Source organism: Gorilla gorilla, chromosome 4, assembly GCF_029281585.2.
Source record: "Gorilla gorilla gorilla isolate KB3781 chromosome 4, NHGRI_mGorGor1-v2.1_pri, whole genome shotgun sequence".
Taxonomy (NCBI): Eukaryota; Metazoa; Chordata; class Mammalia; order Primates; family Hominidae; genus Gorilla; species Gorilla gorilla.
In genome coordinates this window covers 161061077-161087692 of record NC_073228.2, presented here as the reverse complement: position 1 = coordinate 161087692, position 26616 = coordinate 161061077, and the positions used below count along the sequence as shown (strand labels likewise).

Genomic DNA, 26616 nt, shown 5'->3' with positions numbered 1-26616 from the left:
GCTGTGGTTTTCCTCTGTACCACTTTCTAAGGTTCTCCTAAACTGACCCACACAGTTTTAAATAGTCCTTTTGTCAAAAAGCTCTCCTCGAATTATACTAATTTGATTGTGACGTGCTTGGTCCCTAACTGATAAGATATCTTAGTCATCTTTTTAGATCATGTACCTAACAAAGAGCCATAGTAGATGAATGGTAACCATTTATGAAATAAGTAAATGAACTCTAAAACTCCTTCTACCACTCATTGTCTGTATGACTCTGTTATACTACAAGCCAACTAACTATACATTGTACCTTGGGGAGAATCTCAAAGTCATTGCAGACACACTCTTACACAACCATACACACACCCCTAGTGCTAGTACCAAGGGGTGGCTCTGGGAAGTGAGCCTCAGTACACCAAAATTTCAGCACCTTCCCCATTAAAGCCCACACAAATTAATATCTATTCTAAAGTAAAACCATGTGCTTACTGTTCAAATGCAGCTTCCACCCCTAGCCCTCTGTTCCTGACCAGGCCACCTTCCCAAGCCCTCTAATTTGGAATCTGCAGCTCTTTCTGCACCTGATGATGCACATACTCCCTTTCTTGCTGAGTGAGGTATTTCTGTATTTTCCTCAAAAGGGTGGCGTTAGGTGTTAGGAGATTCTGCGAAGAGCAGGGTCTGCAGGAAAAATCCTCTGAGAAGCAGATCTGTTCCTCCAATCTGCTTTTGACTTTCTCATGTGGATGATTTGGCAGTGGGATTCAAGCACAGAGGTGAGCTCTAGGAAGGACTGCATGGAAGCCTTGGGCTTTCTCTTCCATGCTCAGTGGTTGACTGGCTCATGACCTGGCTCCTGCAATGGAGCTGGGCATTTGGTGGACTGAAAGGCACAGAGTGCTCAGCACACCAAAACTATAACCACCCAGCCTTTATATTACTGGGGTTTTAAGAAGGAAAGCTATTTTATTGCTATCTAAAATGAATGACGTACTCCAAATTACAATTTCCATATGTCACCCACACAACAGATGACAGTGAATGATTAGGAAAAATAATATGGTACTGTGAACAAGGCAACGATCATCTCCAAATTAGTTTCTTTTCCACTGGCTTTGCCTTTCTCAAATCCATTCACTATGCTGCTGCCAGAATATATTCTTAAACACATCGCAAATTTGACCTTCTCTTCCTGTGCAATGACATCTTTTCTACCTATAGGGTGAAATTCCAACTTCTTGGTCTTTTAAAGTATAGTTCTTTCCTAGATTTATAGATTCAGTTTCAATTTACCCACCTCTTCTATCATCCTTACCCTTGCTGAGAAAATAGACACACACACACACACACACACACACACACACACACACACACACACACACACACGGTGCGCACGCGCATGCGCGCATGCTCCAGCAATAGTGAACTGACAATAGCTTCCCAATACTTCCTGTTCTCTCTACCTGGAAAGTATTTCTCTTACTTCTGCCCACTTACTTACCTTATAACTCATAAATTTATCTTCAAAACTGGCTTAGACAGTATATCCTCGCGACAGCGCTTCTTAAACTTTAATGTGTATACAATTACCTGCAGATCTTGTTAAAATGACAATTCTTGCTCGGTAGGTGAGGAAGAAGCCTGAGAATCTGCATTTCTCACAACATGGTGATGCTATTGCTGCTGGTCCAGGGACCACACTTTGAGCAGCAGGGCTCTAAGAAGTTTCCCTTGATGTCATCCTTTCCCTGATAGATTCCATCACTTATTCTGGGCTCTTCTCTTCTTTGACCACAGTTTTTTGTTGTTGCCCTAATTGTTCTATTATAATTTTATTTCTTTATATGTTTTCCTTTTCAATGAGACTAGGAATTTTTTAGAAGTAAAGACTATGACTTTTCCATCTTTGTTTTCATGAGGATGCATACACTGAACTGTGTGCATGAACCATAGGAATGTTTGATACTTACTTGTTGAATGAATGTTGTTCAATGATACGTAGTCTTTAATTGTCTGTGGAAAATGAAACAATGTAACATTTTTACTTAAGGAAAAGTTCTGAGAGTTTGCGATTTAAATAAATATGGAACCGAGGCCCTATGCACCATATTTATTAAAATGCAGCTTTAATATTTCTATATTCAACTTTTAACTCTGTGTGCTCTACAAAGGATAACAGGTATTTGTAACATTTTTATTTTGAACACTAGCAGTGACTGTACATTAATAAATATGCATCTGATCCAAATATAAATACATAGTCTCAAAAGGTACAAAATGCAAAATCTACGAAATAAAACTAGAACCAAAACTCTGTATAAGGGAGTTCTCTACAAACACAGGGGACCATTTACAAAATGTGAGAAGAGAAAAACCAGGCAGGAAGCCCATTTTGTGGGATAGGGCACCAGGAGGTGAAGAATGTACACATGTACAGTTAAGGATTAGATGAATCTGAGCTTGAAAAAGATAATACCATGCACAGGGGAATTTTCTAAACCAAACCACAGAGATCAGTCAATTCCAATGTTTTCTTTCTAGACTGAATGTTCCAGAAATCATCTCTAATTAAGGATCCCAAAAGATAATGTACAAAATTCTAAAAAGTAAACAGAGATAATTTTGGATAAGCTGAGTAAAATCATCTTCCGAATGACAGAGTTTTATCTTGAGGCTCTCCACTTCACAATAATTATAATTAAAAATTATGCATCTGAATCTCAAGCCAGTCAAACGTCACATGATTTAGAAAGAGCCAATTGCAACATCATCCTCTCTTATATCAGGGAATGTCCCTCCTCATGAAGTGTTCAAGAAGACTACAGCTGAAAGTTGGAATGATAATTAAAGGAAGAACTCATACTTCTACAGAAGAATCTTTTAAAGTTGCTTTGAAGCTCGTCTATAAATGGCTTCAAGCAACATGACTGGTTGGTTGTGAGAATTAAAGGGTCATTAACTGAATAACTCCAAAGCCATTAACATGACCAAGGTAAGGATACAGAATAGGAAAAGGAAAATCCTATTCCAAGTTGGAGGGCCATGCCATCAACCACAGTGGTCTGTGCCAGAGCAACACTATTCGCTAGTGGTTCTATACTGACTTCCTTACTGGCTTTCCATCTTTATATTTATTCCCTCTGCAATCCCTTTCGTTTTCAGTAGAAGGCAGTGTCAAATAGGAATAAAGAATCTGTGTATTGCGGTCAGACAGATTTGGGCTAGAATACCAGCTCTAGACTTTCTAGTTCCATCACTTTGGGCAGATGTCTTGGCTTTTTAAAGCCTCAGTTACATTATTTGTAAAATGGGAATAATAATATTACCTCATGGGGATGTGAACCCAGGGTGAACAGAGATTTTGCAGGGAAGTCTCCTAGCTCAGTACATATTCACCTTGCATATAGAAGTGCTCAAGCCAGAGTAGGCATTCTCATGCCTCTTGGAAGCACCCCAGTCAGTGCCTGACTGTTTCCATCCTGATGGTTTGAGCAAAAACAGGCTCTTTATTTCTCTCCTAGAATTTTAGGAGACTTGGAGTCTCAACCTTAAAATTGCTCAACCCTAGGGCCTAAACAAGTTTCAATTGCTCGCCAAGAGAACACTGACCAACACAATGCTGCCCTCTGTTGATGAGGATCGGATAGTGCAGAGAGGGGGGCTGATTCCCAGAGGCTGGAAAAAAGGATGTTTTTCAGAAGTAATCATTTCTTCTCAGGATGCTGGTGGAAGCATTCTGTGCAGAAGAGGAGACATAGTCACCTGCACAGCTTGGTATAAAAGATGAGCTTGGTATAAAAGAAGAGACCTAAGATCTCTTCTTGTACCACATGGTTCTCCACCGTCAGAGGTTCTCTTGTTCTGGCGCAGACATCAGATACCCAATGCTCCAAGCATGGGACCTGAACTGTTCACCCCAATCCATCCAATGGGTCTCGCCATGCTCCCTTCAAGGAGAGAGGTAGCAGCATACTCTGTAAAACCTCATAAAGCTGCTTCTCAGAATATCCGGCCTCCTGTGTGAGCAGCTGCTCTATCATTCTCTACGGCAGGAAGCTGTGGCTGACAGCATCACAGCAACAGAGCACACTCACTCTAACCTTACTTAACTCACCAGTTTTCTTGGAAAAAGAGTCATGCTCTTTGTTCCCCTTGCCTCCATATCCTGGGATACTGTGTTGTTGGGTCAAATAAAAAGTCCCTGGAACCATAAACTTTAGATTCATGTTAAAAATAACAATAAAAATAGCAATCTGGGTCTTACTCATGTCTCTCTCTGTTACTAAGAAGTGCAAGAATGCTGTCTGAAAGCTGTCAGGTTGAGGTTTGTGCACCACATGTGACAAGAGGCTAGAGGAAGGGCAGAGACATCACTCCTGTTCTGGCCCGGCTCCCAGCTTGGTGGCTGACCCTCCAGCTGTGGCTTGACTGCCAGCTGTGGTCAGGATGCTGCTTCCATGGTGACTCAGGGACTGATGCCACAGGCCAGGCTGCCTCTGGAGGGTCCTGGGCTGGTGGCAGCTTCTAATGTTCTATGGAATGAGGACATATCCTTCCTCCATTCAGGATCTGCAGCCCGTGGCCTGGTACTCAGTCTCTACTAAAGCCCTGATTCTGCAATTTCAGCCAGTTGACGCAGCAGTCTGGAGAAGGCTGGCCGATCTTCTGGTCTCTGGAGAGGGAAAAAAGAACTCTGTAAGTTCCTTGTACTTGTGCGTCATAGGTAAATCCAAAACAAACCAGAATTTAATAGCAGCATCCCCTGTGGATTTTTGTATGTGCTTCCATGTTGACTGTATTCCATATACATTGTCCTAGTTGTTAACAGCAGGTATTCTGGAATCCAAGGGACTAGTGTTTAATCTCAGTTTTACCACTAATTAGCTGTGTGACATTCAGCAGGTTATTTAACCTCTTTGAACCTCAGTTTTGTCATTTGTAAAATGGAGATAATAATAGTATCTACCTCATGAAATTGTTTTGAGAATTCAATAAATCACATATAAAAATACATCAAGAAATTAATGCTAAAGAACACCAACAAATGAAATATCTGGGTATAAATCTCAGAAAATATCTACATGATCTAAATGAGAAAAAATTAAAAATTCTAATAAAAGAAAGCAAAGAAGATCTAAATAAATGGACAGATATTCCATGTTCATGGACAGGAAGACAGTATAGTGTTAAAATATTAGTTCTTCCCAACTTGACTTATAGATTCAATACAATCCTAATAAAAATTCAGCAAGTTATTTTTTAGATATTGACAAACTGACTGTAACATTTATATGGAGAGGCAAAGGACCCAGAGAGCCAATACAATAATGAAGAAGAACAACAAAGCTAGAAGACTGACCCTACCTGACTTCAGGACTTACTCTAAAGCTACAGTAATGGGAGAGGATGGTGCTAGTGAAAGAATAAACAAACAGATTAATGGATCAGCCCAGATATAGATCCATACAAATATAGTAAACTAACATTTAACAAAGGAACAGAGGAGAAAGGGTATAGTCTTTTCAACAAACAGGGCTGTAATAATTGGACATCCATATGTAAAACAATGACTCTAGTCACAGACCTGACACCTTTCAGGAAAATTAACTCAAAGTGGATCATAGACCTAAATGTAAAATGCAAAATTATAAAACTTCCATAAAATAACATAGGAGAAAATTTGGGTGACACTGGGCTTGGCAATGAGTTTTTAGATGTAAACCAAAAGCACAATTCATGAATAAATAAGTTGATGTTGAGCTTTGTTAAAATATTTGAAAAGTCTTCTCTGTGAAAGACACTGTCAAGAGAATGAGAAGACATGCCATAGACTAGGAGAAAATTTTGCAAAACACATATCTGATAAAGGACTTGTATCCAAAATATACAAAGAACTCTTAAAACTCAACAATAAGTAAACAAACAACCTGATTGAGAAATGGGCAAAAGATCTGAATAGATATTACCAAGAAGTTATACAGGTGGCAAATAAGCATATGAAAATGTTCTTAACATCATATGTCATTAGGAAAATGCAAGTTAAAACAACAATGTAACATGACTACACATCTATTAGAACCACTGAAATCCAAAACAATGAATGCTAATAAGGAACTCTCATTGCTGGTGGGAATGTAAAATAATACAGCTACTTTGCAAGACATTCTGGCAGTTTCTTAAAAAGTTAAACATAGTCTTACCATATGATTCAGCAAGCATACTCTCAGGCATTTACCCAATTGAGTTGAAAATTTATATACAAAAATCTGCACATAAACATTTATAGCAGCTTTATTCATAATTGTTTAAAACTGAAAGCAAGCAAGATTTCCTTTGGCAGGTAAATAGATAAACAAACTGTGGCATATCCATACAATGGAATATTATTTAGCAATAAAAAGAAATGAGCTATCAAGCCAAAAAGACATGGAGGGACCTTAAAGGCATATTACTAAGTGAAGGAAACCAGTCTGCCTGAGCGCTCACACTTATAATCCCAGCACTACGGGAGGCCTGAGGTGGATTGATTGCCTGAACTCACCTGGGCAGCATGGCAAAACCCTGTTTCTACCAAAAATACAAAAAATTAGCTGGGCGTAGTGGCACATGTCTGTGGTCCCAGCTACTTGGGAGGCTGAGGTGGGAGGATCGCTTGAGACTGGGAGGCAGAGGTTGCAGTGAGCTGAGATTGCGCCACTGCACTCCAGCCTGGGTAACAGAGTAAGACCCCATCTCAAAAACACAAAACAAAACCCCAAAAACCCAAACAAACAAACACAAAAACTGAAAGCAACCAAGATTTCCTTTGGTAGGTAAATAAATAAACTATGATATATCCATACAATGGATTATTATTTGGCAACAAAAAGAAATGAGCTATTAAGCCACGAAAAGACATGGAGGGACCTTAAAGCATATTAGTAAGTGAAAGAAACCAGTCCGAAAAGCCTACATGCTGTATGATGCCAATATATGGCATTCTGAGAAAGGCAAAACTATGAAGACAGTGAAAAGATCAGTAGTTGCCAGTGGTGTGGGTATGAGGAGAGGGATAAATGGGTGAAGCACAGGAGATTTTTAGGGCAGTAAAACTATTCTGTATGATACTATAATGACGGATACATGGCCTTATGAATTTGTGAAAACCTACAGAACTCTACAGCACAAAGACTGAACCTTAATGTAAACTATGAACTTTAGTTAATATAATGTATGAATAGAGGTTCACTAATTGTAACAAATGTATCACACTCATGCCAAATGTTAGTGAACAGGGAAACTGTTCAGGTGAGGTGGGCATATGAGAACTCTGTACTCTTTGTTAAAAAATAAAGACTATTAATTTAAAAAAATCAATAAATGATGGTTAAAAGAGGGAAAAAGTGCCAACTGAATGTCAGCCATCATTATTATTATTGTAGCTAATCCTTATGAAGTGGATAAGGTTTGTTTATGCCCTCCTTTATGTCTCTATTGTTTCTTTGTTTCTGATTATAAAAGCTCTATGAACTCATAGACCAAGCATTATTTAATTCTCTTAACAGTAAGAAAAAGGAAGTTCAGAGAATTGTCAAAGATAAATGGCAAATAAATGGTAAAGCTGAGACAAAATCCTAGTGTTTTAAATTTTTTGTATTCCACCTTGTTGTCGTACAATGATTGGAATTTTTATTAATTCTCTGTTTCAGCAACTTTCCACTTTGGCTGAAATGTATGATTTTCTAACTCAGCAAAGACTAAGACTCATAGTGATGGGGCTCAAGCCATGGCCTGCAATCCAAGGTTGGGGTAAATGAGCCACCTGGGCGGGTACAGAGGAATTGGCTCCCCATTTTAAATGCAGAATGAATAAAATGAACTCAAATTAAGCCATTTTAATATTTTCATAGTGCAAGTGAACTTTGTTCCCCAAGTTATAGAACTAACTTCCTGTGCTTTTAATGGTTTTATGATGTTACAGACTTTTTTTCTCTTCTCAGAAAATCGAGAAGGAAGCTGGCATAGGCCACACCCCATCCTCCTCTCTGAAGCTATGCTTATAGCTTGTGACATTATGTAGCAAACCAAATAATATTTAAGGTCGCCTTCAGCTCCTTTAGGGATGGGGGATCTATCCCGTTAACAGACCCTCAAAGTCATGTTGTTGCTAATCTATATTAGTTCTCCCTCCTGCCTCATCCTTCTGAGAGGGTTCCTTTCTCTAGGGAAGGAGGGAGGTCCTCAAATTGTATACGACAATGCATGGGGAAGCACTTCCTCCACTGACCTCTTTCCAGCAGTGATTCATAATCTGGTAGACATGTGTGGAGGCCAGCCGGGGCTTGTACAACCGAAATCCGGTACTGATGTCTTCCACCACCTCTGAGTTGCTTCGGTTTTCATACGGGATTTTGCCTTCACTGAAAACTTCCCACATCAGCACACCTACAAGAAATGGTGAGCACAGCACAGTGAATGACAAAGCCCACAGATAGCAAACAAACCAACCTGCCTCTAGAAATTACAGACTCCTTGCATTAGGATTCATGTGCTACCTCCAGAAGTGCATCAAGTCTACCTGAGGCTTATTAGGCCTATCCTATTTTTAAAGAACTGAAATTTCCCAACCTTTGTAGTGGAGAAGGATTTTCAAGATGGACCCTTTGTTATACCAAACTCAAATGCTGCAACCAACAGTTGTAGACTCAAATGCCAAGATGCAGGATGTAAATGAATGGAGTGCAGGAGGTGTGACACTATTGGGATTGGGGAGGATTGTGGAAAATGAGATAAACAGTTCTGTCCTAAGGAGACAGCTATGATTTGACTCCAACCAAAGTATGGCACATGAAAATGAGGGATCAGAATTGTCACATTTTCTGATTTTTTTAAAAAAAGAAGTCAAAAATTAAGAGTTGAACTTGAATTTTAAAAATACCATGTAGACCAAGCAAAACACATCTTTTGCTTGTCTATTTTTGACCTCTGATTTAATCCGTTTCTTTTCCTCTTCTGCCCTTGGTAGAAATGTGACACCTAGCTCTGTCTTCATCATGTGCTGATATATTCACAGGTTGTCAGAGCAAGAAGGCTGCTTGCAAATCAGCTAATTCAGAGCTTTTCAAAGTTTGTTCCAGAGAATCTTAGAGTAGACATTCCCAAAACATGATCCCCAAAACACCTGAATAAAAATCATCTCAGAGTCTTGTTCAAATGGCAGATTCCTGGGCCCTAGCCCAAACCCAGTGGATCAGAATCTCTAGGTGTTACTCAGAGGTGCCTCAGGAGTTGGAAATTCAGAACCTGACCTTAAATAAGAATGCTTATCACCCCAAGACACCATAATTTTTAGTGAAAATTTTTTTGAAAATGTGCTGATGCTAAAACATGGTTTCAGAATGATTGCTTTAATACATAGATGAGAAATGTATAGATAAAAAAATTGAGTGAAGTACAAAGAGGTTGACTTGTTCTGAATAGCACACCACTAATTAGGGCAAAGAAACTTAAAACGTAGGACAAAGCCCAATGGGCTGATGCAGGCATGGAGTTTTCAGCTCATCCAGGTTTCTGTTGCTTAGGCTGGTACCCCCAGTTTTTTCACACTTTTTTTCATTGATCTCTCAATTCTGCATCCATCTGTCAACCTCATTTCTGGACTCTTCAAATAATATATCCTAGGCAGGGACTAATTTCAGCCCAACCCTGTAACGGTAAGATGCCGCAGGAAATTCCCAGGCTGACACCGTTTGGCTGAATAAACCCCATTCAGAGTCAGAAGGTGAATGTGCTAAAGTGGCCATTGCTCCAAATGTCTCATTGTGGGGCCCTTGCTTGCTTGGTGCAGTGTGATCAGTTTCATCACCCATAGTGAGATGACTGCACATCAGCCCCAACCTTCCTAGTTATACACACTGGGGAGAGGAGAGTCATCCAAGAATGCTGTTAGTACAATTTCTTTCAAGTCCATTCTGTAACTTAAACCTGGTTAACAAAGTGACTGCAAGGGTTGGTTAATAGGGTACTGTTTTAAGAAACAGGTAGGACTCATAATGAACAAACCACTTGGCTCCTAGAGATGGATAGTCTAAAATGCTGCAGAAGATTTTTAACACTCATTCTTCTCCTAAAAGATTTACCTAGCCAAACTCCCCCCTGGTTTCTACTACTAGTAAGCCCTTGTCAAACCCTTCCTTCATACTGAATGGCAAAAATCAATCTTCAAGTAGTTTCTGTCCACAGTATAATTCTTGTAATCCAAATCAAAGAGGTTGTCTGGTATATTTTTTTGCACACTTTAGTATGCACAAACTATGACTTCAGGTGACATGGCAAATCCAGCAAGAACATTTGGCACATCCTGCAATACCAACATCGTTCATCCCTTCATGGCCATTTGCACTTTTTAGAAATTCTAATTCCTTATGATGGCCTACCAGCTTCATTGCCTGTTGTTCTCCCAATAAGTCAGTACCCCTTGTTCTTTGGATGCACCAAGTTTTTGCACTTGCTGGTCCCTCTGTCAGGGACACTGTTCCCTGGCTCTTCAAATGGTGACAGCTCCCTCCTATCATTCAAGTCTCTGCTGAAGAATTACCTTCTGAGAAAGGCCTTCCCACACCACACTATTCAAAGCAGACCCTCTCTCTATCCTAGTCACTCTGCCCCATTACTGTTTTATTTTATTCATAGCACCTACTTATGATTGCCTGGCTTTATCTTCTATCCCTTAGCCTGTTTATTATTATTATTGTTTATGACTGTTATTATGATCTTTTGTGATTTTCTGTCTCCCCTCCCATCTCAAATTTAGTTCCAAAAGAACAGAAGTCTTTTCTGTTCTATGAAACACTGCATCCTCAGCACCTAGATTAGCCCTTGGCATAGAATAGATGATCAGTTAATTGTTGTTGAATGAAGGAATAAATATTAATACTTATTGAGAGATAAGTATGGAAATGTAGTGTTGGACAAAACATGGTCCCTGCCTTCAAGGGGCTCATATTTGAATCTCCTGACTTCTCCAGCTTTTGACTTCACAGCAGCTGGCACCAGAACTCTTGTTTCCACTTTTAGTTAACTCCCACCACCATGTCCAGTATCTCTAAAAACAAACAAAATAATGAAGGCCCTTTCATAGTTTTCAGGGCCTTTCTTACACAACCCTCCAGTGGGACACCCTCATGATATGATACAGGGTTCGGTGTGGGTAGGGTTGTCTGCATTTGATAAAGGAAACAGCTGGCCTGCAGCCCAGATCATGGGGCAGTGGGGCCCAGCATGACACTCACCAAATGACCACACATCGGACTTGCTGCTATAGCGACTGAAAGAGAAAACCTCTGGGGATGCCCACTTCACCGGGAATTTGGTGCCTGTGGAACTGGTGTACTGATCATCCAGAACGAACCTGGGAAGAGAGTGGAGGGAGAAGGTCAGAATGTTTCGGGGGCCTCAGTCCCGTTCCTGAGACTTCACCGGCACCACATCCCTCTTTTACCTTGTCATCCCAAAGTCAGACACCTTGATGACTTGGTTTTCTCCCACCAAACAATTTCGGGCAGCCTGGAGAGGAGACAGGCAAACAAAGGCGGAGAGGAAAACTGTTGATGAGTCATCAGTAGTTAAGGAGTCTCCTATAATCACGGTCCTTTGCTTTACTGCAGTGCTGTCATACAAGGGCATCATGGAGCTTTACAAATGTTAATTAAGCCTCACAAATGCCGCTGAAAGTTAACTGGAAAGTTGAATGTGTAAGATCCACTATCAAGATGAGTAAGTTTATCTTCATTCTTGAGTTCTAATTAGAAATCCTTGGTGTTGTCTAACCAAAGATAGGCTCTAATGCAACCTGAAGTGATAGGAAATGTTAACATCAGGGATAACAGGAAGAAAGCGTCTCCCAGTTGACTAAATTAAGAATGTTTTGATATTGTTAATCCTCTTAAAACTGTTCTTCAATAGGGAGAGTACCTGACCCCTAATTAGTATTATAGACTGTTGCATTGAAAGAGCCATTGGAGATAACACTCCAGTGTGTCTCAATTTTTTTTTTTTTTTTTTTTTTAGATGGAGTCTTACTGTGTCACCCAGGCTGGAGTATAGTGGCTTGATCTCAGCTCACTGCAACCTCTGCCTCCTGTGTTCAAGTGATTCTCCTGCCTCAGCCTCCCAAGTAGCTAGGGTTACAGGTGCCCGCCACTAAGCTCAGCTAATTTTTTGAATTTTCAGTAGAGATGGGGTTTCACCATGTTGGCCAGGGTGGTCTCGAACTCCTGACCTCATGATTCACCCACCTCGGCCTCCCAAAGTGCTGGGAGTACAGGCATGAGCCACCGCACCCAGCCGCGTATCTCAAATTTCAATGTGCATACAAATCATATGGGGAATGTGTTAAAATGAATATTCCTGAGTCCCAGCCACCAGAGATTCTGAGAGTAGCTTAAGGGCTTCCCCAGTGTGATTCTGGTAGACCCTTGAATAACACCTTCAGACAAACTCAGTTTCCTCAATTTACCAGGAGGAAATTGAGTCACAGAGAGGTTAAGAAGGAGTGGCAGTTATCTCCATTTTGGAAGAATATAAACTGAAATGCAGGAGGTGAAAGAGTTTGGGCTGGGATCAGAGCCCAGAAGTAAGTCCTCATGAAGCCCTTTCCACTAGGACCACCCAAAGTAGGTGAAGGAAGGGAGAAGTTGAGAAAGGAAAGGAGATTGTCTGTAATGTATTATTTATTAATGCATTCCCAGTCATTTCAGTGAGAACTGTCCCTTTACCCTGGACCTGTGGGTGTTCACCCTGCATGCTCATACCAAGTCTCTGTGGATGACACATGCCTCTTCCAGGTAGGCCATGCCCTCACACACATCCAGACACATGCCCAGCAGGGTCTCTGCAGCAAAAAGTCCCCGCTGGGTGCGTAGATAATCTGACAGGCAGCCGTGCTCCATGAACTCAAACACCAGGCAGATGGGGGCCTTCTCCAGGCACACCCCATACAGCTGCACCAGTTTGGGATGAGAGAGTTTCCTGGAGGAAAAAGACAAGGGGTGAGATGGCCTAAACTCAGTCTCCCAAAAATGCCGAAAATATTATGGTACCAAAATAGCCAATGGTCATTTTGTCTAATTTATAGTTTGGATGAAAATAATATTCATTCCCTCCCCAAAACAAAAACATGTCATTGGAGCTAAGACCTGAAAAATGGCAAGGAGTCAGCTGTGTGTGTGAAGATGAGCAGAGGCCAGTGTGGCTGGCATGTCATGGACTGGAGGAGAGATGGGTAGGAGCTGAGAAGGGGGAGGTGGGCATGATCAGATTATGGTGGGCCTTGGAGACCACTGTGAAGAGTTTGATTGTATTCTCTGTGCGATAGGAAGCCACTGCTGGGAGTTTGCGCAGGGAGATAGTACCCCCTGGCGTTTGAATGGCATTTCAAGAACACTGAACCGATGTTCCCCCCAGAGTTTCTGCATATCCTTGTTCTGAGCACTCACATCATTACTTCAGCCTCCTCTATGAAGTCCTCTTCTGACATAGCCCCTTCCCGAATGGTTTTGATAGCCACCTTGTCCTTGTTGAGCCAGTAGCCCAGATGCACCAACCCAAATTGCCCACTGCCAATCTCTTGCACAAAAGTGAGCTCTGAGGGATCGATCACCCATTTCCCTGGAAGAGAGAGAGAGAGTTCTCTGGGGTCAGCAAGCAGTAGATACAAGGTATTGGGATACCAGGGGACTATAAAGCCCTAACTAGAATTTTAGCCTATTGTTAATATAATTCAAAGATGGCAAATAAATTATCTTTTTCCCACATAATAACATAGGATATGCTAGAAAACTGTGAAAATATGTGTGGGAAGGTAACATGGAAAGAAGGAGAGTGGCATTAATGAAGACATTAAAGAAACCATATTAATCAAAATATTAAAGAAAGGGTTCTTGCAATGTCCCATTTTCTATGTCATTTTTCACACTAAGTAAATTTCATTTGAGCTGATCATTCTTTCATTCATTCATCTATTAAGAGCACCTGCTATATACACAGAACCCTATTAGGCCTTACTGGGGCAGAGGGGCAGTTAAAGAGAAAGATTTAAAGAGAATTTGTGCAGAGGCACAAGCTAGCACAGTGTCTGGCACATGGGAGGCTCTCAAGAAATGTTTAACAAACAAATACGAGATTCTGAGGCTCAATTTCCTCACCAACAAAATGAGTAGGCTGACCAGATAATATCTGAAATCCCATCCAGCACGGACACATTAAGATTCTACATTTATTAGAATACCCTTATTTTCATAAGGAGGCTAAAGAGGCACTATCTTTCCCCAGTGCTTGATCTGGTACCTAAACAGCCAGATTTCCACTGCTTTGAGGCAGAGACTCAACAGCAGGCAGTATTGAGCACCCACTGTGTGCCGGACATGGTGCTGGTTAGGGATAAAGAAGCCCATGCATGGCAGTGGTTCTCAAAGTATTGCCCTCTGACCACTTGTATCAAAATCACCTAGCATGCTTGTTTAAAATGTAGACTCAGCCGGGCACAGTGCCTCATGCCTGTAATCCCAACACTTTGGGAGGCTGAGGCAGGAGGATTGCCTGAGCCCAGGAGTTTAAGACCAGCCAGGGCAACATAGTGAGACCCTGTCTCTACAAAAAATTTTTAAAAATTAGCCAGGCATGGTAGCTACTTGGGAGTCTGAGGTGGGAGGATCGCTTGAGCCCGGGAGGTCAAGGCAGCAGTGAGCCGTGATTACGCCACTGCATCTCCAGCCTGGGTGACAGAGGGAGATCATGCCAGAAAAAAAAATAGACTCCAGGACCCTATCAAGGATTGTGTTTTGGTGAGTGTTTGGATAGGAGCCAGGAGTCAACATTTTTAATAAGCATTCTAGAAGACTTTGATGCACACTGAAATTTGAGAACCACCAAGCTAGGAGATAAGAAATGAAAATTAGACCAGGCTTCTCCACAGGCAGCACACAGTTGGGACCAAGGGATGCAAAGCCAAATGCCTTCAGAGTCCAGGCAGGTAATCCCAAGTGAGTGAAGCAATTCCATAGGGCAAGAAAACATAGTAGGGGCTGCAGCACTGGAGATCATGCCATGCCTAAAGGCATTCCAAAGAATTTTAACGCTCTCTTATGCAGAGAAACACTTCTAGATGCTCTCAACTTGCAGTTCTGGCAATAGTCTGCTACTCAACCAGCTAGATGATATAAAAGTTCTAGAAGATAGGTGGAAACACAGTGCTAAGGCATGGTTTTCTAATATTTTTCTAATAGCATTTAGTAGGGTGCTCGGTACAAAGTAGGTGCTTAATAAACACTTCGTTAATGAACTCTTCACTAAAACCAATGGCCACTGGTTTGACCTAGAGAAATGTGCTTGTATATGTACTTCTCTTACACACAATGTAAATATTCATTAGTGCCATCATCTCTAGATATATAATATACTTGTTTTAATGGTGATTTGTAGTCTGAGGAACAGGTAGGCTCGTGGCCAGTTTATTCAGAATTTGCCCCAGACCTTTAGGGACATGAGTTTACATTCCTGATTGTACTGCTCACCGTATCTCAGCCCTGCTGTAACTGGGGCTTTCTGCCTCCCAAAACAAACTGGATACCGGAGTCGAGTCACCAGGCCTGGGTTGATTGAAAAGCCAAGAAGCAGTGGTTAGGGCTTTGCTCTAGCAACCATCTAACTTAAATCACTAAAAAAAAAATAATAATAATCAGATGCAAAAGCTAATTTTATTCTGGAAAACAAATCCCAAAACCTAATTATTGATATTGTATCTTCCTTGAAAACATCATAAGCACAGATGGGCAGGTGGTAAAATTCCCTTATTTCCACAAGATAGCTTGCTAATAGAAGATATATAATATAATTAAATATTTGTCATATTTTTCTATTTGTATATTTATTTATTATTTATAGTCAAAAAGAAGCCAGGGCGGGCTTTTGCCAGTTTTCATTAAGTCTCCTGTGTGGGTGCTGATATAGTTTGGATGTTTGTCCCCTCCAAATCTCATGTTGAAATGTAATCCCTGGCTGGGCACTGTGGCTTACACCTGTAATCCCAGCAGTATGGGAGGCTGAGGCGGGCAGATTACCTGAGGTCAGGAGTTCAAGACCAGCCTGGCCAATGCGGTGAAACCCTGTCTCTACAAAAAATAACAAAATTAGCTGGGTGTGGTTGCACATGCCTGTAATCCCAGCTAATCAGGAGGCTGAGGCAGGAGAATCGCTTGAACCTGGGAGGTGGAGGTTGCAGTGAGCCAAGATTGAGCCACTGCACTCCAGCCTGGGCAACAGAGCAAAACTCTGTCACACACACACACACACACACACACACACAAAAAAAAAAAAGAAAGAAAAGAAAAGAAAGGAAAAGAAAGAAAAGAAAAGAAAAGAAAAGAAAAGAAAAGCCCTATGTTGGAGGTGGGGCCTGGTGGGATGGGAGGTGTTTGGGTCATTAGGTGGGATCCATCACAAATGCCTTGGTGCTGTCACTGTCCTTGTGATAATAAATGAGTTATCACTCTGAGCTCATGCAAGTCCTGGTTGTTTAAATGTCTGTGGCATCTTCTCCCTCCTCACTCCTGCTCCTGCCATGTGATACTCCTGTTCCCCTTTTGCCTTCTGCCATGACTGAAAGCTTCCTAAGGGCTCCCTAAAAGCCAAGAAGATGCCGGCACCATGCTTCCTATACAGCCATGGACCAATTAAACCTCTTTTCTTTATAAATTACCCAGCCTCAGGTATTCCTTGATAGCAATTCAAAAAAGCCTAACCCAGGTACCCTCTGGCTTTGTCCTCTAGAGCAGCAGTCCCCAACCTTTTTGGCACCAGGGATCGGCTTTGTGGAAGACAGTTTATCCATGGATGGGTGTGGCAGGGGGTTGCTTTCAGGACGAAACTGTTCCATCTCAGATCATCAGGCATTTGATTCTTATAAGGAGCACACAACCTAGATCCCACAAGTGCTGTTCACAATAGGGCTTGCACTCTTATGAGAATCTAATGATGCTGATCTGACAGAAGGCAGAGCTCAGGCAGTAATGCTTGCTCACCTGCTGCTCACCTCCTGCTGGGCGGCCCGGGTCCACCCCTGCTCTAGAGCTTACCTCCTCCATTATGTTGGTGATAGTTGATGAGAAGAGGGATGGAATCGAACACATACTTTTCAGCCACATAGTATCGCTTAGGATTGTCATTTGTTTCCTTGATGTGATAATGCTTTATACAGGGATTGTTCTCACTTAAACAAATGAAACAAAAATGTAATGATTATTAAGAAGCAATGTTGAGACACAAAAAAGTCTACTAGTATTAAGTTCTTATTATCTTTGTCTTATAACCTCTCACAAGGTGGCAGATATTGTTCAACTTATAAGTCTGTCTTGACAGATTGGGCCTGGGTGCTGCAGTACTGTGTTAAAAAGGACTCTGAGGTTGTGTCTGGACCCAGCGGACAGCAATGCTGTGATGGATTGGTGATGGTTCTTCCATTGCCACAAAATGAGGGAATGGAAATATTTGCTATGTGTTTGCCTTGCCTATTCTATGAATTTAACTGATTGTCAGCATACATTGAGAAAGTCTCTCTGACCCCTTCACCCTTATTTGACTTTATAAGTCAAATAAGCTGCAGAGGATGAACATAACAGGCCTGACTACCCTCCTTAGAAAGGCCTGCTTGCATGGTTAACCCTTGGCTGGTGTTTGGGAACTTGGAGTTCGGGAGGGCTCTTTCCCTAACTGATAAGGGTGGCGAGCTGTGCCTAAACCGTCTGCTAGAAACAATGTGTTTTATGGTGAACGCTTGTTTTCCTTTTGGGTATCTGGAACTTTGGCATGTGCTAGGCAGGGGCTGTCTGTGGAAACAGCCTCCAATAAAAGCCTTAGGTACTGAGTCTCTAATGAGCTCCCCTGGTAGACTGCTAACGTGTGGTTACAACTTGTTGCTGGCGGAATTAAGCACGTCCTGTTTGGCTCCAGTGGGAGACGACTCTTGGAAGCTTGTGTTTTGTTTCCTCTAGATTTTGTCCCATGTGTCTTTTCCCTTTGCTGATTTTGCTTTGTATCACTTTGCTGTATTAAATCTCAATAAGTCTTTGTCCTGGAAGGCCTCCTAGTGAATCCCTGAAGCTGGGGGTAGTTGTGGGGAGCCTCGATACAGACTTTATGTTTCATCCCTTCTCCGTCATACCTGTGGGGTTGCAGGTCACCTCCTTACTGTCTCCCAGCCATGGTAGAGGCACGGCCCCTCTGTGATGTACACTGTGTTCCCTCCCATCCCCGGATCGGGCCCTTCCTCTTTGCCACCTGCCCTTGCTCCATGTCCTGCTCACATCCTCAGTTTTCCAAAAAAATTTTCCGAAGACACCTTAAAAATTATTTGTCTCTTCTCTTAATTCTGACTGCATTTTGGTCATTGTCAAACAGCTTAGTTCTAACTAATGTTCTAATTAGAAGGGAATTTGAGACCTAGATAGGTTCTTAGACATTGTTTTACAGAGAAGAAACAGGTACAGAGGGGCAGAAAAGCAGGAAGGATCTTGCAGTCCAGTTGGCTGGAGCCTGGATGTGGCTTGGCCCCTTCAGACCCACGGCCATAGGGAGGCACCATCAGCTCCTGAACCTCGGTTTCTTCTGTGTGAAATGAGCATAGTAATACCTGCCTTCAGGGCTTCTTAGGATTGGAAATGGTCTGCATATTTTCTGGCACATAATAAAGACTCAGTTAATGGTAGGTAGTTTTATGAGCAGAGCCAGAACTGGAGTTCATATATTTTTGCTTCCAGATAGAAATATCTCTTCTGTTATTCTATGTATTAAATTATATACTCATCCAATACAGTGCCAAGTATTTTATGTCTTTAGAACTCTAAAATTGGAGATGCTAATTGAAAGAGGACCTGGCATCCCCTCCCAGGTCTGTCACTTTGTAAATCTCTTAAGTTCTATCCTTGATCTCCATGGCTTTGGTTTTCTCGGAGTAAAGAGGGAAAACAGACCATTTCTAGTGAGCCTCTACCTCTTGCACTAACTTTGTTGTCTGTACCCCAGTGCTCACACACTTCAGAAGTGTTTCTCTCCACTTTGCTGAGCAGACTTAGCTCCATACCTTACAACAGCCTTGGTGAAAACAGACACAGTGTATGTTCCTGCAGTCCTGGAATCCCTTACCATGAAGGCTCCTTCTTTGCCCTGGAATGGTTAGAAAGAATGGAAAGTTAGTGATCTCAGGAAACCAGGCTTATGCCTCCAGCTCCACTTTCTTGCCCACAGAAGGAGGAAATACTGTAGGCCCACTTGGCGTTGAGCAGATTTCAGTAAGAATGGCTACCTTTTCATTTACTCCTGTCCTTCCGTAGATATTTCTTGGTCTCCTACATGGATCCCAGACTGTTCTCGTGCTGACATGAACCATGAATGGAGACAGAGACATAAGCTCTGCCCTTTTAGAGCTCCCCATGTATCAGACTCTTTACAGATATTTTCCAACTCTTACCACAATATTGCCATCTGGATATTGGTATCCTTAACCGCCAATGACACTGAGTGCCAGAGAGCTTAACTGGCATTCCCACGACCCACAACTAGAAAGTGACAGAATTGGGATTTGAACTCTGGTATGTGAGCAAAGCCCAGCCTTGGTCTACTACTCCAGGATGCCTCCTTTCAAAGAATGTTAGAAGCTGCTTCTCCATTTCCCTACAAAGGCACAAAACTGTCCTGAAAACTTCATCAGTGTCTTAATGGGAATATATAACTTTTAAAAATTTTTTAGATTCAGGGAGTATGTGTGCAGGTTTGTTACATGGAAATATTGTGTGTTGCTGAGATTTGGGTTTCTATTGAACCCATTTGCTAGATAGTGAACATATTACCCAATAGGTAGTTTTTCTATCCTTGCCACTCTCCCTTCCTTCCAACTTTTGGAGTCCCCACTGTCTATTGTTCCTATCTTGATGTCTGTTTAGCTCTCACTTATAAGTGAGAACATGTGGTGTTTGGTTTTCCATTTTTGTGTTAATTCACTTAGGATAATTCCTCCAGGTGCATCTATGTTGCTGCAAAATGCACAATTTTGTTCTTTTTCAGGGCTGCATATTACCCCACGGTGTACATGTGCCAAATTTTCTTTATCCAATCCACTGTTGATAGGCACCTAGGTTGATTCCATGTCTTTGCTATTATGAATAGTGCAGGTGTCTTTCAGGTAGAATAATTTATTATCCTTTGGGTATATACCCTGTAATAGGATTGCTGGGTTGAATAATAATTTTATTTTTAGTTCTTTGAGAAATCACCAAACTGCTTTCCACAGGGGCTGAACTAATGAACATTCCTACCAACAGTGTATAAGGATTCTCTTAATGATAATATATTTCTTAGGCCCTTTCCAGAATGAGAATTTGGCTGCAGGGCAGAAGGAAAAAGAACATTAAGCTCCTGGTTTCATGAGAGAGGTGGGAAGAAGGGAGTGCCCTGAGAATGTAACTTTCGCCACTCTGACAGTTTTGCCAGCACTGATGAAATAAGCCCCAATAAATGGACATACCATTTTATTCATTCTTGGTGGAAATTAAAAAATCTGAAGTCTATTTTAAGTACTTCATATCTAACACTCTGTTCCTACCCCGCTGTAAATTTGCGCTGGTAACATTTGTTAAGCCAAATATTATGATTCACTTAACTTAGTCACAATGAGGGCCCTAAGTAAAGGTCAGAGTTAGACAAGATCCTTGTGTGGAGGGCATACACTTGGAGTATAAGGAACAAAGTATATAGAAACTACAACAACACAAATCCTTCTATCCCACAACTAAAATGATGGTTTGCCTGTGGGCACATATCTGTGTACACACACAGACAGTGGCCCATGCTATTTGTTTGAATTCCAGAATCTCTGGGTTTAAAAGGATTTTTTTTTTTTTTTTTTTTTTTTGAGATGGAGTCTCATTCTGTCACCCAGGCTGGAGTGCAGTTGCGCAATCTCAGTTCACTGCAACCTCCACTTCCTGGGTTCAAGTGACTGTCTTGCTTCAGCCTCCCGAGTAGCTGGGATTACAGGTGCCCGCCACCACACCTGGCTAATTTTTTGTATTTTTAGTAGAGATGAGGTTTCGCTATGTTGGCCAGGCTGGTCTTGAACTCCTGACCTCCAGTGATCCGCCTGCCTCGGCCTCCCAAAGTGCTGGGATTACAAGCATGAGCCACCTCGCCTGGCCTTAAAAGGAACTTATAAAGATGAGTAACTGTATGAGCTTCAGTTTCCTCATCTGTAAAATGACCTTTGGAAGGTTGTTGGGAGAACTAAGGTAATGTGCCTAGAATTGCTCCTGGAATACAATACTAGGACAAGAACTATTAGAGTTATTATTGGCCATTATTATCACATGCTATGTTTGCTACTTATTGGAAGTAATTATTCCATTGTCAGTCTCCATCTGAGACATGTTGGTTGTGTTAGGAGTATTTTTCTTTCTTTCTGTTCATATAATTTGAAGGTGACCTTTCAGAAGATAATCTCAACACACAGGGTAAGTTATTGTGAAAAGATGGACTGATAATTCATAGTCTTGTTACGCTGCATTATACTTTAAGAGTGTCTCTGAAATACAGCCATCTTTCATTCTGGAGGTAGTGCTTTTCTTCTCTTGAAACAAACCAATTATTAAGTCAACATTGAGTCTTCAATGACACTTTAGAATGTCTGAACTTCAGGTCACCCTATGTGTGAGATGTTGTAAGGTGTTCTAAGTGAGTTACCCGCTTGCAAGGAATTTACCATCTACCTAGATGGGTAAAGACAGAAGAGAAACTGCTGAGATTGGAGGCAGAGTGAGAACAGAGCCACTGGAGAAGTAATAATACTGATAATAACATTTGACCCAAAAAGGTTCAAAGGCAAGAAAAACCACGTTCCATAGCTAGGGCGAGGGAAGGCATGAGAGACTTCTGGGAGGAGGCAACATTGGAAGAACTGATATGGCACATTAGGAGATGCTTTTTAGTGGCTCCCAAATGCGGGTAAGTCCCAGAATAACTTGGGTGCCACCTCTTGAGGTTCTGACTGAATAGGCCTGGAGTCCAGGAATTTGTATTTTCAAAAAGCTCCTGCAGTGATGCTTATGATCACCCAGGTCCCCCTTAAGTGGAGTTGTTAGTTTAAAAACATTTATTAAGCCTTCAATGTATTCATTCATTCATTCAACAAATATTTATTGAACAACTACAAGGTGCTAGATACACTTTTGGGTGCCTAAGTACAGCAGGAACAAGATAAATTGTTTATAGTCTAGTGGCGAAATATGTATGGGGCAGTACACCAGGAGTTTTAGTTCATAAAAAGGTGTAATGAATCAATTCATCTCTTTTTTTATTATTATTATACTTGAAGTTCTGGGGTACATGTGCAGAACATGAAGGTTTGTTACATGGGTATACATGTGCCATGGTGGTTTGCTGCACCCATAAACCTGTCATCTACATTAGGTATTTCTCCTAATCCTATCTCTCCCCTAGCCCCCCACCCACTGACAGACCCTGGTGTGTGATGTATCCATGTTCCTGGTGTGTGATGTGTCCATGTGTTCTCGTTGTTCATCTCCCACTTATGAGTGAGAACATGCAGTGTTTGGTTTTCTATTCCTGTGTTAGTTTGCTGAGAATGATGTTTTCCAGCTTTATCCATGTCCCTGCAAAGGACATGAACTCATCCTTTTATCAACCCAAATTCCCATCAATGATAGACTGGACAAAGAAAATGTGGCACATATACGCCATGGAATACTATGCAGCAATTCATCTCTTAAAGGTCCTATACTTATTAGATAAAAAGACTCTAAATACACCTAGAAATAATACAGCTATTGTTTTAAAAACAGCATACAAAAAAAGTGAAAAATAGCAAGAAAATGTCATTCAATTCTATCCAGAATCTGGGCTGAGTCTGACAGGGACCCATTGAAGTTTGCCTTCATATTTACCTAAGGAGGAGAAGAGAATTTGGTAAAGTAGCTCAAAATATTAGTAAGGAGGCTGGGCGTGGTGGCTCATGCCTGTAATCCCAGCACTTTGGGAAGCCAAGGCAGGTGGATCACCTGAGGTCAGGAGTTTCCAGACCAGTCTGGCCAACAGGGCAACACCCCATCTCTAGTAAACATACAAAAATTAGTTAGGTGTGATGGCACATGCCTGTAATCCCAGCTACTTAGGAGGCTGAGGCAGGAGAATCACTTGAACCCAGGCAGTGGAGGTTGCAGTGAGCCGAGATCATGCCACTACACGCTAGCCTGGGTGACAGAGGGAGACTCTGTCTCAAAAAAAAAAAAAAAAAAAAAAAAAAAAAATATATATATATATATATATATATATATATATATATATATATATATATGTATCAGTAAGGAGGAATGTTTCAACTGCCAGAGCAAGCAAAATGTACTTAGCACTTAGCACCTCACAAGAACTGCTGTAATACAGGAATCATCTTTTAGAAGTCATTAATGTGGGCTGTTTGAAGTGCTCCATAGACGTCATTAACCGATGTGTGATTAATATAACAAAACTACACTTGTTTAAACACAGTGTAATTCAGAGTTTTAGCTAATTTTGCACTCCACTCAATTAGTTCATATTAATCAAGTTCTACTTTGTTATCCAATAACACAGCCTGGCGGTGCCAGGTTTGAGTTGGCTACATTTGCATTGTAAATTTAACTTGAGAAAGTATAGATTCCTGGGAACTAACACTGGAGACTCTGATTCTGTGGCTCTGGGGTGGGACCTGGGAATCTGTATTTTTGAACATTTCCCAGCAATTCTAATGTGTGTTTTTTTGGGGAACCCACAGGAAATAATTAAGTGCTGAGTTGATGTAGAGCCAAGGAGAGACCAGAGTTCAGCAAGGACTCAGCTCAACTTCTTTTCCTTCATGGAATCTTTCCCAACTCCTCTGGAGTTTACCTTAGTTTATTTTAGATTATTCGCTTGCTCTTTTTTCTGCATTTGTCTTGTTTCCCAATAAAGTCCCAATGCCGTGGACTGTGATCAGCTGTGTTGGTCACAGGACAAGGAGCAGAAAGTGGCAGGATGAGGGCTGGGTAACTGTGATCCCTGACTTAATCCAATTCTCCCCTTCTACTCACTGAGAAACCGAGGCCCAGAAGGAAGAAGAGAGGTCCCCAAAGTCACCCACTGAGTTGGTGACATAACAGGAACTAGAGCCCAGTACCTGCCCCACCATACCGTGTTTTCTACTTTTCTCTTCCCTTTCGCCCTTAATCTTGACATCCCTGAGTAAAATTGGTCCTGCTATGCACACTGCATGGCTTTAGAGGATAACTGTTGATGAAATGTAAGTTAAAACAAGTGCTATGTTTCCTCTGGACTCACAGCTGAGTCAGGCCGAATCAGAGTCACAGGCACCTCTGACCCACACCGAGAAGAAGGCATGACTGACCAGCCCTGATGGCACCCCATGGCCAGCCATCACCACTCACAAAGACTGCTGCAGCGGTGGTGATGTCTCCATGTCAATGTCAAGCCCAGGTTTCTTATCCTGTGGTTTGCTAGTCCTGTAAATTCCCAGAATATTTTCACCAGACATGAAAACTATCTTTAATCCAACATGTTAACCCACTGCATTGGCATAAAACACAGCAAAGCTGAAAAAACAGTACAATTCTTTCTTTCTTTCCTTTTTACCTTTCTTCCCTCCCTCTCTCCCTTCCTCCCTTTCTTCTTTTGACAGCGTCTTGATCTTGCCCAGGCTGAAGTGCAGTGGTACAGTGATAGCTCACTGTAACCTTGAACTCCTGGGCTCAAGTGGTCCTCCCACGCTGGACTGCCAAATCGCTGGGATTCCAGGCATGAGACACTGCACTTAATTCATTTTATTTTATGTCAAAAGACAGGTTAAGGAGACTTACTGTGTCCAAAAGAAGTTTTTCAGCTTTGTCTCGGCTGATACTCTTATTGTACCACCTGAAAGCAAGGAAAAGTCATATGTCAATGACATATTTTAAAGTTTCATTATTTACTTATAAAAGACAATGCTAGAAAATCATATGGTCACTTTCTATTTCTACCAGTGCTTTAAAAAAATTTTAAGTGTATTTTATTTATTTAACAAGCCTGCACACATATGTTTCTACCAGTGCGTTTAAACTCAAAAGCAAATGCATGATTCATTTCCAGGTATTAAAATGTTTAATTGGAAAGAAACATATGAAACAGAATTGGCAAAATATTGATCATTGTTGATGCTAGGTTTGGGGAACATGGATATTCATTATATTATTATCTTTACTTTTGTATACATTGGAAATTTTCTAAAATAAAGTTTTAGAAAACATTAATTTTCCTCTTCATTTCATAAGTCAGTAGACAGTTCGTTATAAGCAGGAGGGTGCTAGTGCAGCTATAAAATTGTAACACCAGTTTGAAAGTTTAGCAAATATCCTTTTAAAACAACTGTAGTATTTTCCTCTTTAAGACTGCTCTTCCAGACATTCTGCCAAGTAATTGCATTATTTTTATAATTTGGTTGTCTGGTGAAAAACAACTATAAAATGGTAAAGAAGAATATAAATGATTTTTAGGGATGAAGTTTTTTTTTTATGTTGTTAACAATATTTGAGCCACATCCTAACCTCTCTGGCTGCTTTTTAGGTAAGAGGAGGCAGACTGATCATTGGTTAATAATCAGTTTTGAAAATTAATAAATGCAGGAGGAGAGAAGTTCTGGGTAGGGAAGGAATACCACTTAACAAACTTGTTTGGCTACTTGAGAGTAGCCATGACTAAAGGAATTCATGGATTCGTTAGAGGTTTTGAACATTATAAGACAAAACAGTACATGACACCAACATGGGCTCTTAGAGATTATCTAATCAAGGATTGGGAAAATATAGGCTTCATCTCACACACAAGCCATCAGCGATAGTTGTGGCTGCCTAGAGCTCCAGCATGGTGGGTAAATAGCTTCACTATCAAAGGGTGATGTCTGCCTGAGTTCAGTGCATGGGAAGGGAATGCCAGGAAGAGAGTCATGATTTGCTTTCCTTCATCTTGTCTGAGCCTTCATTTTATGGAGAAGGGATCAGAACTCAAATAGGGTGAGGTAACTTGCCCAAGGTCATGGCTGCAAACCAAGGCAGGAGACCTGAATCCATTCAATTTACCAACCCATGACTATGTTACCAGGTGGTACATTTTTAAGTACTTAGGCGGATCTCACCTGAAACTAGACAACAGTAAGCTCACGAATAAAAAGTTATCATACTGGAATCTTTCATATATCCAGTTATATACTAAATATCTGAATGTTTGCTTGTAAGTCATGTTATTTTCCAGCTGAGATTCATAATCTGGAGAATGCAAACTGAAAGTGCACAGTATAACTAGATTGTTTTGTTTGCATGGTATAGTGTTTTATTTTTAAAACGGCTTAAAATACCTTTAGGTGGGTGAATGACTTTTTTTATTTGCTCCAGACCTCACCATTTCCTATTGCTTATCCTGCTGGAATTTTGAGTTTGCTCCTTTGATCATAAACAAAGAGATTCTGATTAAAAGCAAAGTTGAACAAACAAAACTACATAGCCTAGTGGTCATTTGAAATAAATGCTT

General features: G+C 41.1%; 1 protein-coding gene across 2 annotated transcripts in view; it reads right to left on the bottom strand.

The window, feature by feature from the left end:
* Window positions 1-2080: 2080 nt before the first annotated feature.
* Window positions 2081-26616, bottom strand: part of ITK (IL2 inducible T cell kinase) — a 74105-nt gene continuing 49569 nt past the window's right edge. For both annotated transcript variants that reach the window (XM_004042894.5, XM_055387216.2), the window contains exons 8-17: window positions 24915-24969; window positions 19100-19182; window positions 17097-17230; window positions 15537-15611; window positions 13461-13632; window positions 12777-12993; window positions 11465-11529; window positions 11256-11374; window positions 8252-8409; window positions 2081-4657 (exon numbers count right to left, since the gene is read on the bottom strand). In XM_004042894.5, the coding sequence (XP_004042942.3) occupies window positions 4586-4657; window positions 8252-8409; window positions 11256-11374; window positions 11465-11529; window positions 12777-12993; window positions 13461-13632; window positions 15537-15611; window positions 17097-17230; window positions 19100-19182; window positions 24915-24969 (1150 nt within the window). In that variant the 3' untranslated portion in view covers window positions 2081-4585. The remainder of the gene's footprint in view (window positions 4658-8251; window positions 8410-11255; window positions 11375-11464; window positions 11530-12776; window positions 12994-13460; window positions 13633-15536; window positions 15612-17096; window positions 17231-19099; window positions 19183-24914; window positions 24970-26616) is intronic.